Raw genomic sequence first — 14,830 nt, 5'->3', positions numbered from 1 at the left:
CAGCTTAGGTCCATAGTGTATTGACTTGCCGACTTCACACAAAGTCGTAGCTCCATTTGAGTCTTGGCCGGATGCTGAAGGTCATTGTGTAGAGCCACTCCCGCCGAGGCGGTCTATGCTTGAATTCCAAGCTGTTGTTTCCGTATACAGCAGCTCTTTGGGAAGTCTAGCAGCTTTCGAATCTCGTGATCTGCAGGGAGTGTTTGATCAAGATACAGACATATTGCCTGACACTCGAACAGACATCTTCGGCCAAGCCACCACACATCGTATGGCATGAGCTTTGCATACCACCATGCGAGCAAGAGTAGTGCTGCAGGGTCCTTTGCCTCGAGCAATTGTCGAAACTCTGGCTCCATGTGACCAATGAAAGCCAAGAACCACATGATTGTCGAATGGGTGGGATCAATCGGCAGCAAGCGCGTGATGATGGAAGCCACTTCTCGATATGGGTCCTTGACTGTGTCATCAACTATCACGCCGTCGAGGCCATACAGCTTTGTTACGTAAGGAAAAAGTAGGTCGAGGCCAGGCTCCATCGCACGATGATATGTTACCTGGTCTTTCTTCTTCTCAAGCTCCAGTACAGGATGGAACGCACTGCTTTCTCGCAAAGGGTTGACCATTTTCCAAACTTGTTTCTTTCCCTCGCTCATTTTGAGCCAGTCCAAATCCCCAGCCTCGGGACTTCGAAGTGGCCATGATTGTTGTGCTGAAGTTGCTTCACTGCTGCCGAATGAGATCGCGCCCAGAATAGCCGCAGTGGCCCAGAGTGCGTCTTTCTCTTCTTCACTGTGACACTCTCTGATCAGTGCATCGCCGAATAGTGCCACCGCGTGGTAGCCGTGATATGCTTCCGCGCGAGATTGTTCGGCCTGAAAGGGTTCTTGTTCATATCTGGCGTGCAGCAACGTGAAATTCAATACTGCGTGCATGGCATACGCAAACTGTGTCGCAGCCAAAGTCATCACTCTTTGGTACACAACCACCAACTCCTTGGTTCCTATGGTAAGGACCGATTCATCGTGAAACTTACGCAGCAGGCCCACGTGTGATTTGTCGAGACGCATAAACTCAGGCGACTTTGCGCACCGATCCACGTGGAGGTGTAGAGGGGCATTCATCATCTTATTAGCCAGTTCCTCGACGTCAAGTTTAGTGTCTGGAGTTGGAACTCGAGACTGCTCCACCCGGGGCGGGACATGGATCTGGAAGCTCTGCGCACCCTGGAACTGCATCTCCAACGTCTTGTCTCCATATTTGCAGGTCAGTCCGTAAGACTGACATCGTTGACAGCCAGGCTTCGTCTCGTCACACTGAGAGCAAGTATCAATAGGATCGGGTGCAACAGAAACTGCACTGGATGCAAGCCATATACCTTAATGCTACGCTGCTTACAATTCCCACAGCCTTGCCGGCTTTTGGTGTGAGCCCTGCGCTTCCGATTGTCCGGGCCGACGACCATGTTCGCGTTCCGTTGATGACAGATGACAGGAGATGTCGTCCGGCTGCCTCACTTGAGGTTACCTTGGCAAGTCCAGCACGTGCCGCGGCCAGCTTGGCAAACCTGGCTTTTTCGCGCCTCAACCAGAACCAATGACACGAAACGTAATAGCATCAGCAACGCCGGTGGTAAGCGCTTCGTTTTCATGTGCCACATGATAACACTCGGGCCACCGACTAGACCCCTAAGTGCAGGCGTACGCCGTGCTGTCCTCTATAAGCAGGACGAGCCCTCCAGCACATCGCTATGAGCAGGACCAGGCGAACCTTGTGCCGGCGGTGGGGCCCGGACTATCATCGAGCCTTCTCGCGGGGCAAATGATCTGGCGGGCGGTCAACCCATTAGGAGGCAGAGGCTCGCGTGCCAGCGACCCTTGGAATGCCAGGAAAGTATAATATCTCGACTGTGTTCCTTCTTTGTTCACTTTACGCATTCACGTCTCCACACAATCATTTCACCTAGGACATTTCTCTACCACTACTCATTACCACAGGTACAATTAGAACACGACTCACGATACCTACGATCACCATGGCGCCAATGGCAATCAACGATATGCTGAACGACAGCAAGACCAACGGCGCGCTGAACGCCAAAGCAGCCACTTTCACACCCTCGAGCGACGCTTCTGCCTACCACGCTGCAACGTCACAGCAGGCAATCGACTCAGAGAGCCGATTCGCGGCACACAACTACCACCCATTGCCCATAGTCTTTGCAAGAGCAAAGGGCGTTTCAGTATGGGATCCTGAGGGAAAGCACTACCTCGACTTCCTCTCCGCGTACTCAGCAGTCAACCAAGGACACTGCCACCCCAAGCTCATTCAGGCGCTCACAGACCAGGCGAGCCGTCTGACGCTCTCCAGCAGAGCGTTCTACAATGATGTGTTTCCAAAGTTCGCAGAAAAGGTCACCAAGATGACGGGCTTCGACATGGTGCTGCCCATGAACACTGGTGCCGAGGCTGTGGAGACTGCAGTCAAGGTTGCACGAAAATGGGGCTACAAGGTGAAGGGCATTCCACAAGACAAGGCATTGGTCTTTAGTGTGCAGGACAATTTCCACGGCAGGACATTTGCTGCAATCACAATGTCCTCGGATCCCGAGAGCCGGGACAACTACGGGCCATATCTTCCAGGCATTGGATCTGTGTGCCCAGTCACGAACGAGCCAATTCCATTTGGAGACGCAGACGCGCTGGAGCGAGTGCTGGAGAAGCATGGCAAAGAGACTGCTGCATTCTTGGTTGAGCCTATCCAAGGAGAGGCTGGAATCGTCGTTCCAGACGAGAGCTACCTTCAAAGAGTGCGGGAACTCTGCACAAAGCACAATGTACTCCTCATTTGTGACGAGATTCAGACTGGAATTGCGCGAACAGGACGTCTTTTGTGCCACGAGTGGAGTGGCATCAAGCCAGATCTGGTCCTGCTCGGCAAAGCGATCAGCGGAGGCATGTACCCAGTCTCAGCGGTTCTCGGTTCGAAAGAGGTGCTCCTCACCATCGAACCTGGCACTCACGGCAGCACATACGGAGGCAACCCCCTCGGCAGTGCTGTTGCTATAAAGGCTTTGGAGATTGTGGAGGAGGAGCAACTCACAGAGCGTGCCGAAAAGCTCGGCCATATTTTCCGAGACGGTATCACTCAGATCATGAAGAAGAATTCCATGATCCAATTGGTGCGCGGCAAGGGTCTGCTCAACGCCATCGTGATCGATGAATCGAAGACAGGAGGCAAGACTGCGTATCAGCTGTGCTTGCTCATGAAGGAGAAGGGCCTATTGGTGAGTAATGCTTCAACTCACATTTCGTACAACATACTGACTGTTGCCAGGCCAAGCCAACACATGAAAACATCATCCGACTTGCTCCACCTCTCGTCATCACCGAAGACGAGCTGAAGAGCGCGCTGCAGATCCTCGAAGACGCCGTCAACGGGCTGCCTACATGGGAAGCAGACAAGAAGCTCAAGCACGTCCCAGAAAGCGAGAAGAATGTACACATTGGTATTGAGAACTGAGCGGCACAGCATCATGGCATTTTCAACAACATGTGGTATGACCTGTTCACGATACATACGCTTCGATACCCTGGGTGGTGTGCTCGCATATTGCGGCTTTGACTAGAATTAGACCTAGATACCCCCGACTTGGCCGCGAGCGGCATGAATTCATTGGCTTTACGATACGCAGTGTGGGTCCAGACTGCATTTCACTTTCCCCATCATTAGCAGAGGCAGCCGGGCCTCAAGCAGCGACTATCCGCTCATAAGGCTGTCCAGGTGCCTATCCGGATCGAATAAAGAAAATGAAGATAGTATAGAGAAACCGGGCATGCGGATGCGCGCCGGCGAAGGCGTTTGCGTGAAGTGCAGCCGAATGCTGGCATCCCAGTCGCGATTGCTCCAAATGCAAGCTCGCCGCCAGCAACTTCGCCGTTGCCCACTCCACAAATCAGTGACGACCACAGAACTGCCTTGAGTAAGTCTTCTCCTCTTCCATGCAATGGACCGCTTTTCCTGACGCATCAACAGACACGCCGCCCACTACCAGCACAATGGTAGACAGGGAGGCGCCATCGCCGCCTCCGCCAGTGGATCTCCGGACGCAGGTAGAAATCTCAGAAGCCAGCGCGCTCGAACTCACCGAGAGCGATTTGGACCCGGAGGAGGTCATCTTCGAAGGACGCGGCAGACGCAAGAGCCCGCGGGCAGAAGAAGCTGGCATCCAGGCGCGGAGGCTGCTCCTCAAAACTTCCAGAGACTCTCCATCGGCCGGTCACCAGCTTGAAGTGCACTCCTGTCCTTCACAGCCGAGTACACCAGAAACAAGAGTCTTCGGCATCTACAAGCTCGCAGAACGCATCTTCACAAACATGTCGCCGGAAGACCTGCTTCTCAACGCCACGAGAGTATGCAAGCAGTGGTATGCCGTGATCTCATTGTCGCTCGATCTACAGCGAAAGCTCTTCTTCATCCCAGAGGAGGGGCAGTGGGCACAGTACGTGAAACCAGTCCTGCGCAAAGGCTACTTCGTGGAAGAAAACGACGACTCAAAGCGCATCGAAGTCGCCATCAATCCCTTCATGACTTCGCGCCTGAGGAAGGATCTTGAAGCGCTCGAGGGATACGGGACTACGAAACGCGGCGCGAGCACTGCACATGCGAATCTGCTGAAGCAGCGCAAAAGGGCTCTTCTCCAGGAAGGAGCGAGCTATTGTCGCATGCTCGCTTTCCAGCCGCCGCTGGTTTCCGTGCACTTTCTCGAGGCTGAGGATGAGCGTGACGAGTTGGATCGTATGTACGATGCATGGGAGGTTGCGAAGCAGGAGGAGGGAATTTTGATTTGGGACACGATTCTGCGTCAGGAGCTGAGGTATCGCTACAAGCGCAAGCCGGTGGAGTTGGAAGCTTTCAAGGGACGCAAGTGAGCGTTCGCGGTCTGAAAGGCTGTGTGATCGGAGATGGCTAGGAGAAAGACATGAGCTTGATGCTGTAGATGTCGCTCGATTCAATCCAAGGCGGAAGGCTGCTGCGGCCGCCGATTACATCTGCATTGTGTTCGGTCGGCCGCAATGTCCGCCCAGAACTAGGAAGAGCTTTTATGTTTGCCATGCAAAATGTTAGAGCTTATCTGCCGCTTGAGCCGACCTGCAAGGGCGAGGACATGGCCATCAGGCAATCCAATATGTTGAGTACACCTTGATTCCGTGATGAGACAGATGCTCCAGAAGATTGTTGTTTGTGCATTTGAGCCCGATGAAAGGATTGGATCTTACAAATTCCCCAGCGAATGTACCTAGTGAGTTTGCATGTGAAACGCCTGAGCTCTTCATTGGCACAGCAAGGATTTCCCTGTTGGCTGTCTGCTCACCCACCACAACGTAACTTGCCAACTCGTGCAACCCACATTCGCACCACGACCAAATGTTCGGCTTTCGAGAGAGCGAGCACCATGGTATGGTCCTCGCTTAAAGTGAGCAGTTCGCATCAACTGACGGGCGTGCAGGCATGCAACCCGAAATCTCTCAAGCGCAAGGCATCCGCCACAGCGCTCGAACTCTCTGCGAAGCGTGCTGGCCCCGGGCACGCAATGAGCAGCGCCTCGAACAGCTCAGCAGCTGAAGTCGACCCGGAGCATGAGGATGCAGATGTTGCAACGTCCAGTGCCGACGCAGCGGGAGATCGGAACGGAGCTCAGCGGATGTTCAGCATTGTTGAGCTGCTGGAAAATATCTTGCTCGAATTATCCTTCAAAGAGTTGCTCGTCACCATGCCACAGGTGTGCAGGCACTTCAAGGATGTCATCGACAACTCAGCCTCGATCCAGCAAGCGCTCTTCTTCCAGCCCCTGCCCGGACCAGAGGTGCACTTCTTCAGAGGATCAGGCCCAGAGACAGATTACGATGGCTTCTTCGCGGTGGAGGAGCACGCACCGAAGCGAGTGCATGTCATGAGCAATCCGCTCTTCGGCAGCGCCGAGCAGTGGCTACTACGCAACATTCAGTACGGCCGTGCTCGTCACTTCGTCGCCGGACAGTCGCAGATCCAGGCATTCGAGCGACCTGAAGCTAGCTGGAGGAGGATGCTTGGCTCTCAGCCACCAGTGAAAGCCCTCTTGTTTGGATCTGCCGCTGGTAAAGATCATGAGTTCGTCGTGAAGAAGGACGACTGGCTGCGTGTGGAGGACTACATCCTCCCGAAGGAGCAGTTCTCGAAGTTGAGCTGCAGGTTTTGGTCAGAAGAGAGCCGTTTCTGTAAGTGGGAGATTCATCTGCCGAGCCAGGTGAAGAGAGTCGAATATGGGTTTGTCAAGTGCGTGGCATGCGGAGGAGTTGGGCATATGATTGGGAGCTGCAAGATCCATATTGGCTCGAATCCTCCAGTAGTTATCAGGCCGATGAACTGTGGTGGAACCCTTTCCCATCTTGTGCTGTAGGGTAGCAGCATGATATCCCTCGCAAGTGTTTCGCCTTGCCACGCAGATTGGTAGACAACAGCCTGAGATCGAGTCGTGCGTAGCACATGCTTGAGCGCGACCCAGTATGGCCGAGCACTTCCCCTTAATAACCAGGCGCCTCGCCAGAATGTAGAACTTGTGATCGAAGCATATCCTCCCGCCTCTCATCGCCCTCGTCGCATTCCCGCCGCTCGCGCCGCCGTCCTCCCTGCCCCGCAGTAGCTCAGCCACGATTTTAACAGTTATAAAGCACTTCAAATCTTACACTGCCACGTACGCCACAACAGTCGGGGACAAAATCACGCTTGGCCTAGCTGCTAAGATCGTGAGCCCCAACGACGAGATTAGTACTGTGACGACTTGCTTACCCGACTCCGGCACGAGGGCATTCGAATCCAAAGGATTAGTCTTCCACCCAGGACTGTCACTGTTTCCATTGATCAGTAAAAGAGATCCTGCGAGCTCCGATCGGGAAGACCTCGGAGGTGTACGTTTTTTTTTTGTCATTTCTTTTGCTTTTTGAATGGACTTGTACGAACCAGCTTGTGCGCGCGGTGTGCGACGCATGTAATAATTGTTTGTTGGTCTTTTTGCTCTTGTTTCGGTGGCCTGCGTGCCAAGACATATGCGAGGGAATGGCTGTTTTGCCAGCTGATTTGACGGTGAGCTTCATGAATGTCGTTCGAATGCGATATCAATTCGCTGCGCCAGTGCGCCTGACGGGCGCGCTGTTCGATTCCGTTGTGTGGGTTCGTTGTGATATTCGCGCTATGCACCAATTGTTCTTCGTGGCAATTGGAAGCGTGACCACAACCGATGTCAGGGCCTGTCCCATCGCGTTGCAGTTCCTCGCTGACGTTTGGTCTCCGAGGAAAAGGTCCGTATCACTGTCTTGCAACATGCCATGTTCGCGAAAGAGTATGGCTACATCATTGTGTCCTCCGTGGTGGTCTCGCTGCACGCGAACATGCCACCGCTTGAAGGCCTAAGACTGGTCATTGCCATATTGCCATGATATGGGACGAAGACAGGCGATCATCGACTTGTGCAAAACATCATGAATATCAGAGAGCGTACAGACATGAGGTGTGGTTGGGAAGGAAGGCGACCCCCATGCCGAGAAAATCGTAGCGCAGTGGGACCACAGATCGCTTGTGGGACTGCGACCGTACGATCCTTGCACCTCACCTCGCAGCTCTCGGGGCTACACCCCGAACGACAATCACAGCTTCCGTTTCTGCATGTGTATGTCTCCACCTGTCTCGTCTACCGATCTTGCTCACTGGGCGCTTGCAACTGCGAAGGCACAATACTGATAAGGATCATGATCGACTCGCGAACATCAGTGCACGACTCCCAGCCTCAAGCGGGGTGCAGCTAAGCCAAAGTCGCGTCGAGACTTCAAGAGGCGTCGCGGCCTCGTGTCCAGGACCATCCAGCGCCGCGTACTCGCGAATGCAAACGGTATAGCTTAGGCGATGAGTGTGGCAGCTCCAATGGGACATGCTGCACGGTCGCTGTATAGAAGACCTCCGAGGTTTCGTAGCTTCCCATTGACAAAACAGCTCACAACTTGCACATTTTGTTTGCACCCCCGGCAGTTTCCCAGCAAGCACACCTGCCTTTGAGAAGACAGAAGTTTCCAGCTCATGAGCTTAGCCTCTACCCAGAAAGTGCCTCAGATCCTAGACATCGCATCTTCAGCATAAGCTATCAGCATTGAGCTTTTCAACAGAACTACAACGCGATCACATCAAGCATAATGCAGCTCATCTACAGCACCCTCGTGCTCGCTCTGCTGAACATCGTGGTGCACGCGAACCCAGCACCAGCAGCTCTTGTCCAGAACGTTAGGCGACAAGAAGCCCCAATGACAATGGCCACTGGCGTTACAAGCAGCGCGATCACCACGGCGTCAGAGTCGCAGGTCACAGACGTATACACTGGAGTCTTCACCGCGGGCGCCAATGGTGTATATGGCATAACCTCACAATCTGGTACGCGACCAAGCTTCCGCCGCTTTGGACCGAGCTGACTCAATGGTGTAGGCTACGTCCAAATTGCCGGCTACTCACTCACCGCAGAAGGCGCAGGCGCGTTGGTTGGAGGCCTTCGTGTTTCAGTCGCAAGCCAAGGTGAAGTTGTCGTAGGAGGCACCACGGTGCCATTGGAGCAGTACACGCCATCTTCCTCGACCTCTGAGCAAACGCGTACAACCCAGCCAACAACGACGAGCGAGACTGCGAGCGAATTCGAGATGACTGAGAGCGCGGCCGCTACCAGTTCGGGCGCCGCAGATACTGTTGGAGTCGGGTTCGCTGGAGTGGCTATCCTGGGTGGACTGGGCGCATTGTTCTTGTGATAGCAGCCCTTCCGGCGGCATGCGGACACCGACTTGTGGGTCTTGAGCAGTTTTGCCATCTGCTTTGCGACACAGCGTTCCGATACCCTTCTGCGAGACGAAAATTACGAAGCCATGACAACGCACTATGAACAGAATACGAACAGCGTAGTCAGTAGAACAGTGATTGATTAGCAGTACGAGTTATCAGGTGAAGCGCTGCGAGGTCCTTGCATTGCAGTGTCATACTATACCTAGCTCGTCGTCAATTCTGCCCCTGATGCCAGATTTCTCTCGAGGACCGCAGCAGCAATTTAGCTCGAATTCGACCTCCTGACTGCTCTCGGCCGGCTGCTAGTGTTTGTGGTGCATTGGTCTACTGCCATGGCTGACCAGAGGCGTGCTCTAGTCCAATACTTCAGCAGCCTCGAATGCGACGCGAAAAGTAGACCCAGGGCTTCATCGTGTCATGTCTCAATGTCTTCTCCAATCTTTCTTCCATTCTCCACCTTCTACCTGCCAAAGCCGCCTGGTCCAGGAGGGAAACCTCTACCACCCGGCGGAGGTTGAAACCCAGGTGGCGCAAAGCCTGGAGGTCCTCCCGGTGGGAAGCCAGCAGGTGGTGCGAATCCAGGACCGCCTCGGCCAGGAAATCCACCTGGAGGACCGAATCCAGCACCAGGGAAACCTGGCCCACCAACACCCGCCGCAGGTCCCTGCAATCCAATACCCGCTCCTCTGCCTGCAGGCTTCGCGATTCCTGGGCCTGCCTGTACAACTCCTGCAGCTGGTCCTCCACCGGGTGCGCTCTGTCCGAGTCGCGCAGAAGGATCGGCGGGAGGTGGTCCGTCGACCGAGCAGGACACGATGTTGGCGCCTCGTACAATGGCCAAGCCGAGAGAACGTTTCTCTTCGGATTCGATCGTTTGTGCGCCTGTTGACGCGCCTGGGGCGCCGCCTTGCTTGGTCTTCCTCTTGACCTTCCGGAATTCTTCGCAATCGGCGAGGACGAGGTTCATGTGCTATTACTGTCAGCACATATTCAGTTGTATTCCCACAGCTCAATTTACCTTGTCGAAAGCAAGCATTTGTCCAACTAGCTGCCGTCCATCATTCGTCGTTGCGCGCATTCGGTAGTTGATCTGATTTGCATGTAAGTGAGACGTTCTGGTCGCGGGATTGAGGAGTACTCACGAAGCCTTGCTATTCATCATATCAGCGAGCTGTCTCTGTCAACGCAGGACTCCTTTTGAAGTGGAGTAAATGGGTCGAGACTCACCATCTTGCCCTGCTTCTGGGTTGATGCCATCTTGGCGGTGTTGCGCGCCTAAGCACGACTTCAATCCGGATCGGAAGTTTCCAGCGAGACCACGCGTGTGCTCCGATATGAAGTTGTAGTCGTACGTGGGAGCGAAGATGTGCGGGTGTCGCATGTGCCTGACCGCGCAGCAGCCAAAGTTCTTTGCTGCGCTCGGCTAGTGCCGAAGTTAGCGGCGCCAAGCGCCCACTTTGAATCAGCACCCTCACTTTTGCGCTGCGAAGCGACCTCGACTGCTCTGCTTCAGCACCTGCTCGTACTAACACAACACACCCAGGACGTGACCAGCCGTCTCACTAGCACAATGGTGAGTGTCGCCAACATCATGCGCGCCTCTCTACGACTGCACCCGATCTGCTTCTCTTGAAACATGATCTGAAAAGCGTCTGTCGATGCGAAAATGGTGTACGGTACGGGAGAGGAAGTGCATTGGCTAACCATTCCATCGCGGATTGCAGGCAAAGGGCGAATCTTCCACACAGCAGGCCGATGGCTCCGCCGTCAAGACCCAGGGCGGCAGCGACAAGTCCGCCAACCCCATGCGTGAGCTCCGCATCCAAAAGCTCGTCCTCAACATCTCCGTCGGCGAGTCTGGTGACAGACTTACTCGTGCCGCCAAGGTGCTCGAGCAGCTGAGCGGTCAGACTCCAGTCTACAGTGCGTACACACCCGGAAGCCATCGCATGCGGTTCTGCCAAAGTTCCACCCGAGCAATCTCGACTAACAGGTCAATACAGGCAAGGCCCGCTACACTGTCCGTACCTTCGGTATCCGTCGTAACGAAAAGATTGCCGTCCACGTCACCGTCCGTGGACCAAAGGCCGAGGAGATCCTCGAGCGTGGCCTGAAGGTCAAGGAGTACGAGCTCCGCAAGCGCAACTTCTCCGAGACTGGCAACTTCGGCTTCGGTATCTCCGAGCACATCGACTTGGGTATCAAGTACGACCCAGCGATCGGTATCTACGGAATGGACTTCTACTGCTGCATGTGTGTATACTCTGAGCAAGAAACTTCGGACAGCAGAATGGAGACTGACATTGCTGAACAGGACCCGCCCTGGTGAGCGTGTCTCCAAGCGTCGCCGAGCGAAGGCCAGAATCGGTGCCTCCCACCGCATCACCCGCGACGAGACCGTCAAGTGGTACAAGAACCGCTTCGAGGGTATTGTGCGATAAATGCATTCTGCGAAAGAGACGGCTTGAGAAATCAGCCTACGAAATCTCAATGAAAAGCATGGGAACTTGGCGCAAATGAGCACGGCTGCTGGTGGTTTGAGTAGATACCCAGACATAAGAATATGGCCTATCGGAGCTCTTCTCAAGCATGAGCAAGATCAATTCAATGGAGGCTTCACCACTGCGTGACTTTGCCGCTTAACCATTCGATCACTGCCTCACTGCGTCTGTCACCTTCCCTTTGCTATCTTTGCTACCTGTGCCTCCGTTGTCTGTACGTCTCCCTCATCTTGTCATTGCTGCAGATCATGGATCCTACACGATGGATGACATCCGGAGTCGAGTGATCCAGAGGTGATGTGTAGGAGTCCAGCATGGGATCACATATAACCGTGGCTACCTCTGAATGCAACCGCCTCTGAGGGCAAGCGCAGGTCGCTACGCCAATCAACGAAGCTGTCTCTGGATCGAGAGTCAATCTGGACAGGCGCTTGCACTCAGAGGCAGTTGCATCCAGAGGTATCCACGGTCAAGAGCCGAGCTGATGAGGTAGCTCTACAGCATTCTGTTGCGCTTGAACAATATCCTACGCACATGCGCATATTTTCTCATTCGAGCATCTGTTCTTCATATGTCGGAATCTATGTGCATCTTGAACTTCTTGTTCGCACGATCTGGAGCCCGACTCTCAAATTGATGCCCATATAGCTCAAACACCAACGGCTTCATCTTGTCCTTCTCCTCCGCCTCAACACCACTCTTCTCCTCGAATGGCAGCTCGAACCGAAATACCGTGTGCTCTTTCGGCACAGTCTTCAGCTCGTTCCTCCCTGTGATGATCTCGAACGTATATCTCGTGTCCTTCACCACAATGCCCTTCAACCCCACTCTGCTCGGACACCTGCTCCTCACAACCTCCATCATCGCGCCATGATAATCAGCCGTGACAAGCATGGGTCCAGCTCCATTAGGCTCAACATGTGTCCTCCCATCTTTCAATCCCAGGATCTCGCGCATGTAATTGCACCACATATTATGCAGCGGCTCGTAAATAGCATATTTTCGCTGATCTTTCGGGATGTCGTAGATACCAAGTGCGCGCTTCTGCTTCGCAGAGAGCGGTTTGGGCTTCTTGGATTTTCGCTTCGCTTTCTCTTTCTGATGGCGTTCGTACTGTCGTTTTGCTCGCGCGTTGACACTTGGATCTGGTGAAGTTGGGCGAAGCAAGAGCGGGATCTTTTTGACTTTGTCGCTGAAGATCTTGCTTGCGATTTCGGGTTCGCGCGCACGAGACAGGAGCTCGTGGGCGATGTGATCGGTTGGCTGGGCAGCCATGGCGGGGAAATATTGTTCACATGTCTGCTACCTGAGTGGGAGATTTTGGGCGAGTGAAACTGTGAGGTGCATCGAAAAGTGTTGCTGAGTCATCCACCCGCTCTTCAGATGCCAAGGAGCTGCTGCCACTCCTGCCTGCCGCGGTCTGAGAGCAACGACAACGACAGGAGTACAAGATCACGAGGTTTGTGTACCCATCAACATATCATCAGTGATCGGATTGATCAAGCGATATCTCGCTGAAAGCAGCTTTACCTCGCTGTCCGTATCCTGATCAGGCGTAGCTCACATCGGATTCGCGACCTCTGCACCACAGACGAGATTCGAAGGATTGAACATTTGCCAACTTCGACTTCGCATAGTCAGCACGGCCATAGTGGCCCTCCGAAAGGCCGAAACGTTACGATCACTTTCATTTTGTTTGGACAGAAAGCTTTCTGTACTGGCATCAGGTCGTTTGACTTGATCTAGCCCCGCTTCCAAGCCGGACATTGTGTGGCGTACTTCCTATGTCATGGAAGGTTAAGCTGCATGGATAGTGCGGTCTCATGCTCTCAGGTACAACGGAAGGTGCCAATCAGGAACCGTCTTATATAACTCCTTTCAATTGTAGCATCCGCGTAAACATCAATGCTCAGACACCTTCGGCCATTATTGCGAACTGCCAACAGACAAGTCGAAACGAACCTCCACAGGACCATGGCTACCGCAAATACAGTCCAGCTTCAATCTGCGTCCCAGCCGCAATTCTCTCTCGAAGGCATCCAGCAAGCATCTACGCAGAAGGCCAGCGAGCTTCTGCAAGAGAACCATGACAAGCACCACATCTTCTTCAACCCGGATGGCTTCCACAATCACATTGCTCATCAGCTTCTCACGATATGGTCACTGAAGGCTAGTCCGGAGGACATCCAGCGTGGGTACGACACAAATCGAAGCTACCAAAGAGCAGCTAAGAAGCCACAGGCAACTATCGTGAAGGAGCTTCACGATCCAAAGAAGTTCATCAGCTATCTTGGACCACAAAAGTACTACAACGACTTCCTCGAATTCTTTCAAGAGGAAATCGACACGAAAGGCTGGCAAGATGTTCTGCAAGAGTACGTCTTTGCCGGCGACGAGCGAGCAGAGACTATGCTGGTCAGGATGTACGCCGGATTCTTGCACCCTATCATCCATCTTGGATTCGGGATCGAGTTCGAACAGCCAGCCATCATCGCCGAAGCTCTCGCTCAAGCATGTTGCCATGACGAATGGATAGGAAGAGCACTCTTGCCAGCCGAGCAAGCCGCAAAGCAGAACGGAAACGACAAGAGCATCGTTGAACTGCTTGACGAGCTTCGCTCAAACAAGGAGATTTTCGACGCGCCACACTGGTGAGTAGCATAACTCTGGCTATCTCTGAATGCAACTACTTGCGAATGCCATCGCAGGCTACTAAGCCAATTAGCAAAGCTTTTCGTGGTGGCAGAGACTAACACCTTCCAGGTCCGATGGCAACAAGATACGCGACGGTCTCCTCGCCCGCTCCCCAAAGCCGCTCATTGACATCATCTCCCAAGTCCACGTTAAACCCTCCGACCTCGGAATCAAAACAGCCGAAATGACCAATGCTGCAATCCTCTACACAGCAGGCGCCCAGCGTCCTAACAAAACCATCAAGTTCGACTTCTACTTCATGCACTGCGTCAACGCCTCGATTTTCTGGCCAACTTTCAACCGTCAAACATGGCTCTCCGAAGCTTCCAAGATCCGACTCCTCGAATGGAAGATTCGATTGGACTTGACCATGTACGCTTCACGGAAATCGCCAGAGATCAGACTCAACGACATTCGAGAGTACACACCGAGGAAGTCGTCAGGTTGGGACGAAGTCTTTGCGAGAGCCTGTAAATTCGATGATGATGGCCATGCTTCGAAATTGGTGCGGGCTGTGGCGAATGCAGAAAAGGTATCGAAGCCTTTTGAGGGGAAGAAAGGGTTTACGTTGGAAGGTGATGACTGGTTGAAGATTGCTCATATGGTGATTGACTCTGTGGAGATGCAAGGAGATCATTGGATCAGGAGTGCGGGCTTTGATGAGGCGTGGGAGCAGGTGCCTGAAAGGAAGGGTGCAAGATTGTGATTGTCGGATAGTACAGAGGCGGACAATCACTGCGATCGCTCTGGTTTTTAGCAGCAAGCCATGCCACCGCTGGTTC

At 53.6% G+C, this 14,830-nt stretch overlaps 9 protein-coding genes across 9 annotated transcripts; 6 read left to right on the top strand and 3 right to left on the bottom strand.

The window, feature by feature from the left end:
• Positions 1 to 113: 113 nt before the first annotated feature.
• RHO25_012655 (uncharacterized protein) lies at positions 114 to 1,465 on the bottom strand (the record flags this gene model as incomplete). Its single annotated transcript, XM_023603956.1, has 2 exons — positions 114 to 1,316; positions 1,379 to 1,465. 2 exons carry the CDS (start codon positions 1,463 to 1,465, stop codon positions 114 to 116), a joined length of 1,290 nt encoding a protein of 429 aa, XP_023450234.1.
• A 570-nt stretch (positions 1,466 to 2,035) lies between these two features.
• On the top strand, positions 2,036 to 3,522 carry RHO25_012654 (uncharacterized protein; the record flags this gene model as incomplete). The annotated part of the gene is made up of 2 exons (XM_023603955.2): positions 2,036 to 3,286; positions 3,337 to 3,522. The coding sequence occupies 2 exons, from the start codon at positions 2,036 to 2,038 to the stop codon at positions 3,520 to 3,522; spliced, it is 1,437 nt and encodes a 478-aa protein (XP_023450233.1).
• A 536-nt stretch (positions 3,523 to 4,058) lies between these two features.
• RHO25_012653 (uncharacterized protein) lies at positions 4,059 to 4,931 on the top strand (the record flags this gene model as incomplete). The annotated part of the gene is made up of 1 exon (XM_023603954.2): positions 4,059 to 4,931. One exon carries the CDS (start codon positions 4,059 to 4,061, stop codon positions 4,929 to 4,931), a length of 873 nt encoding a protein of 290 aa, XP_023449881.2.
• Positions 4,932 to 5,455: 524 nt separating this feature from the next.
• Positions 5,456 to 7,475, top strand: RHO25_012652 (uncharacterized protein; the record flags this gene model as incomplete). Its single annotated transcript, XM_023603953.2, has 3 exons — positions 5,456 to 6,257; positions 6,703 to 6,947; positions 7,338 to 7,475. 3 exons carry the CDS (start codon positions 5,456 to 5,458, stop codon positions 7,473 to 7,475), a joined length of 1,185 nt encoding a protein of 394 aa, XP_023449882.2.
• A 747-nt stretch (positions 7,476 to 8,222) lies between these two features.
• Positions 8,223 to 8,822, top strand: RHO25_012651 (uncharacterized protein; the record flags this gene model as incomplete). Its single annotated transcript, XM_023603952.2, has 2 exons — positions 8,223 to 8,457; positions 8,509 to 8,822. The coding sequence occupies 2 exons, from the start codon at positions 8,223 to 8,225 to the stop codon at positions 8,820 to 8,822; spliced, it is 549 nt and encodes a 182-aa protein (XP_023449888.1).
• A 491-nt stretch (positions 8,823 to 9,313) lies between these two features.
• RHO25_012650 (uncharacterized protein) lies at positions 9,314 to 10,110 on the bottom strand (the record flags this gene model as incomplete). The annotated part of the gene is made up of 4 exons (XM_065603574.1): positions 9,314 to 9,823; positions 9,872 to 9,943; positions 9,996 to 10,004; positions 10,081 to 10,110. The coding sequence occupies 4 exons, from the start codon at positions 10,108 to 10,110 to the stop codon at positions 9,314 to 9,316; spliced, it is 621 nt and encodes a 206-aa protein (XP_065459646.1).
• A 313-nt stretch (positions 10,111 to 10,423) lies between these two features.
• Positions 10,424 to 11,294, top strand: RPL11 (60S ribosomal protein L11; the record flags this gene model as incomplete). Its single annotated transcript, XM_065603573.1, has 4 exons — positions 10,424 to 10,426; positions 10,578 to 10,776; positions 10,857 to 11,106; positions 11,168 to 11,294. The coding sequence occupies 4 exons, from the start codon at positions 10,424 to 10,426 to the stop codon at positions 11,292 to 11,294; spliced, it is 579 nt and encodes a 192-aa protein (XP_065459645.1).
• Positions 11,295 to 11,921: 627 nt separating this feature from the next.
• Positions 11,922 to 12,629, bottom strand: RHO25_012648 (uncharacterized protein; the record flags this gene model as incomplete). The annotated part of the gene is made up of 1 exon (XM_023603949.1): positions 11,922 to 12,629. The coding sequence occupies one exon, from the start codon at positions 12,627 to 12,629 to the stop codon at positions 11,922 to 11,924; it is 708 nt and encodes a 235-aa protein (XP_023449887.1).
• A 699-nt stretch (positions 12,630 to 13,328) lies between these two features.
• Positions 13,329 to 14,754, top strand: RHO25_012647 (uncharacterized protein; the record flags this gene model as incomplete). The annotated part of the gene is made up of 2 exons (XM_023603948.1): positions 13,329 to 14,005; positions 14,118 to 14,754. The coding sequence occupies 2 exons, from the start codon at positions 13,329 to 13,331 to the stop codon at positions 14,752 to 14,754; spliced, it is 1,314 nt and encodes a 437-aa protein (XP_023450076.1).
• Between the last annotated feature and the right edge of the window lie 76 nt (positions 14,755 to 14,830).

The sequence above is a fragment of the Cercospora beticola genome, chromosome 9 (assembly GCF_033473495.1).
Source record: "Cercospora beticola chromosome 9, complete sequence".
Taxonomy (NCBI): Eukaryota; Fungi; Ascomycota; class Dothideomycetes; order Mycosphaerellales; family Mycosphaerellaceae; genus Cercospora; species Cercospora beticola.
This window is presented reverse-complemented; position numbering and strand designations above follow the sequence as displayed.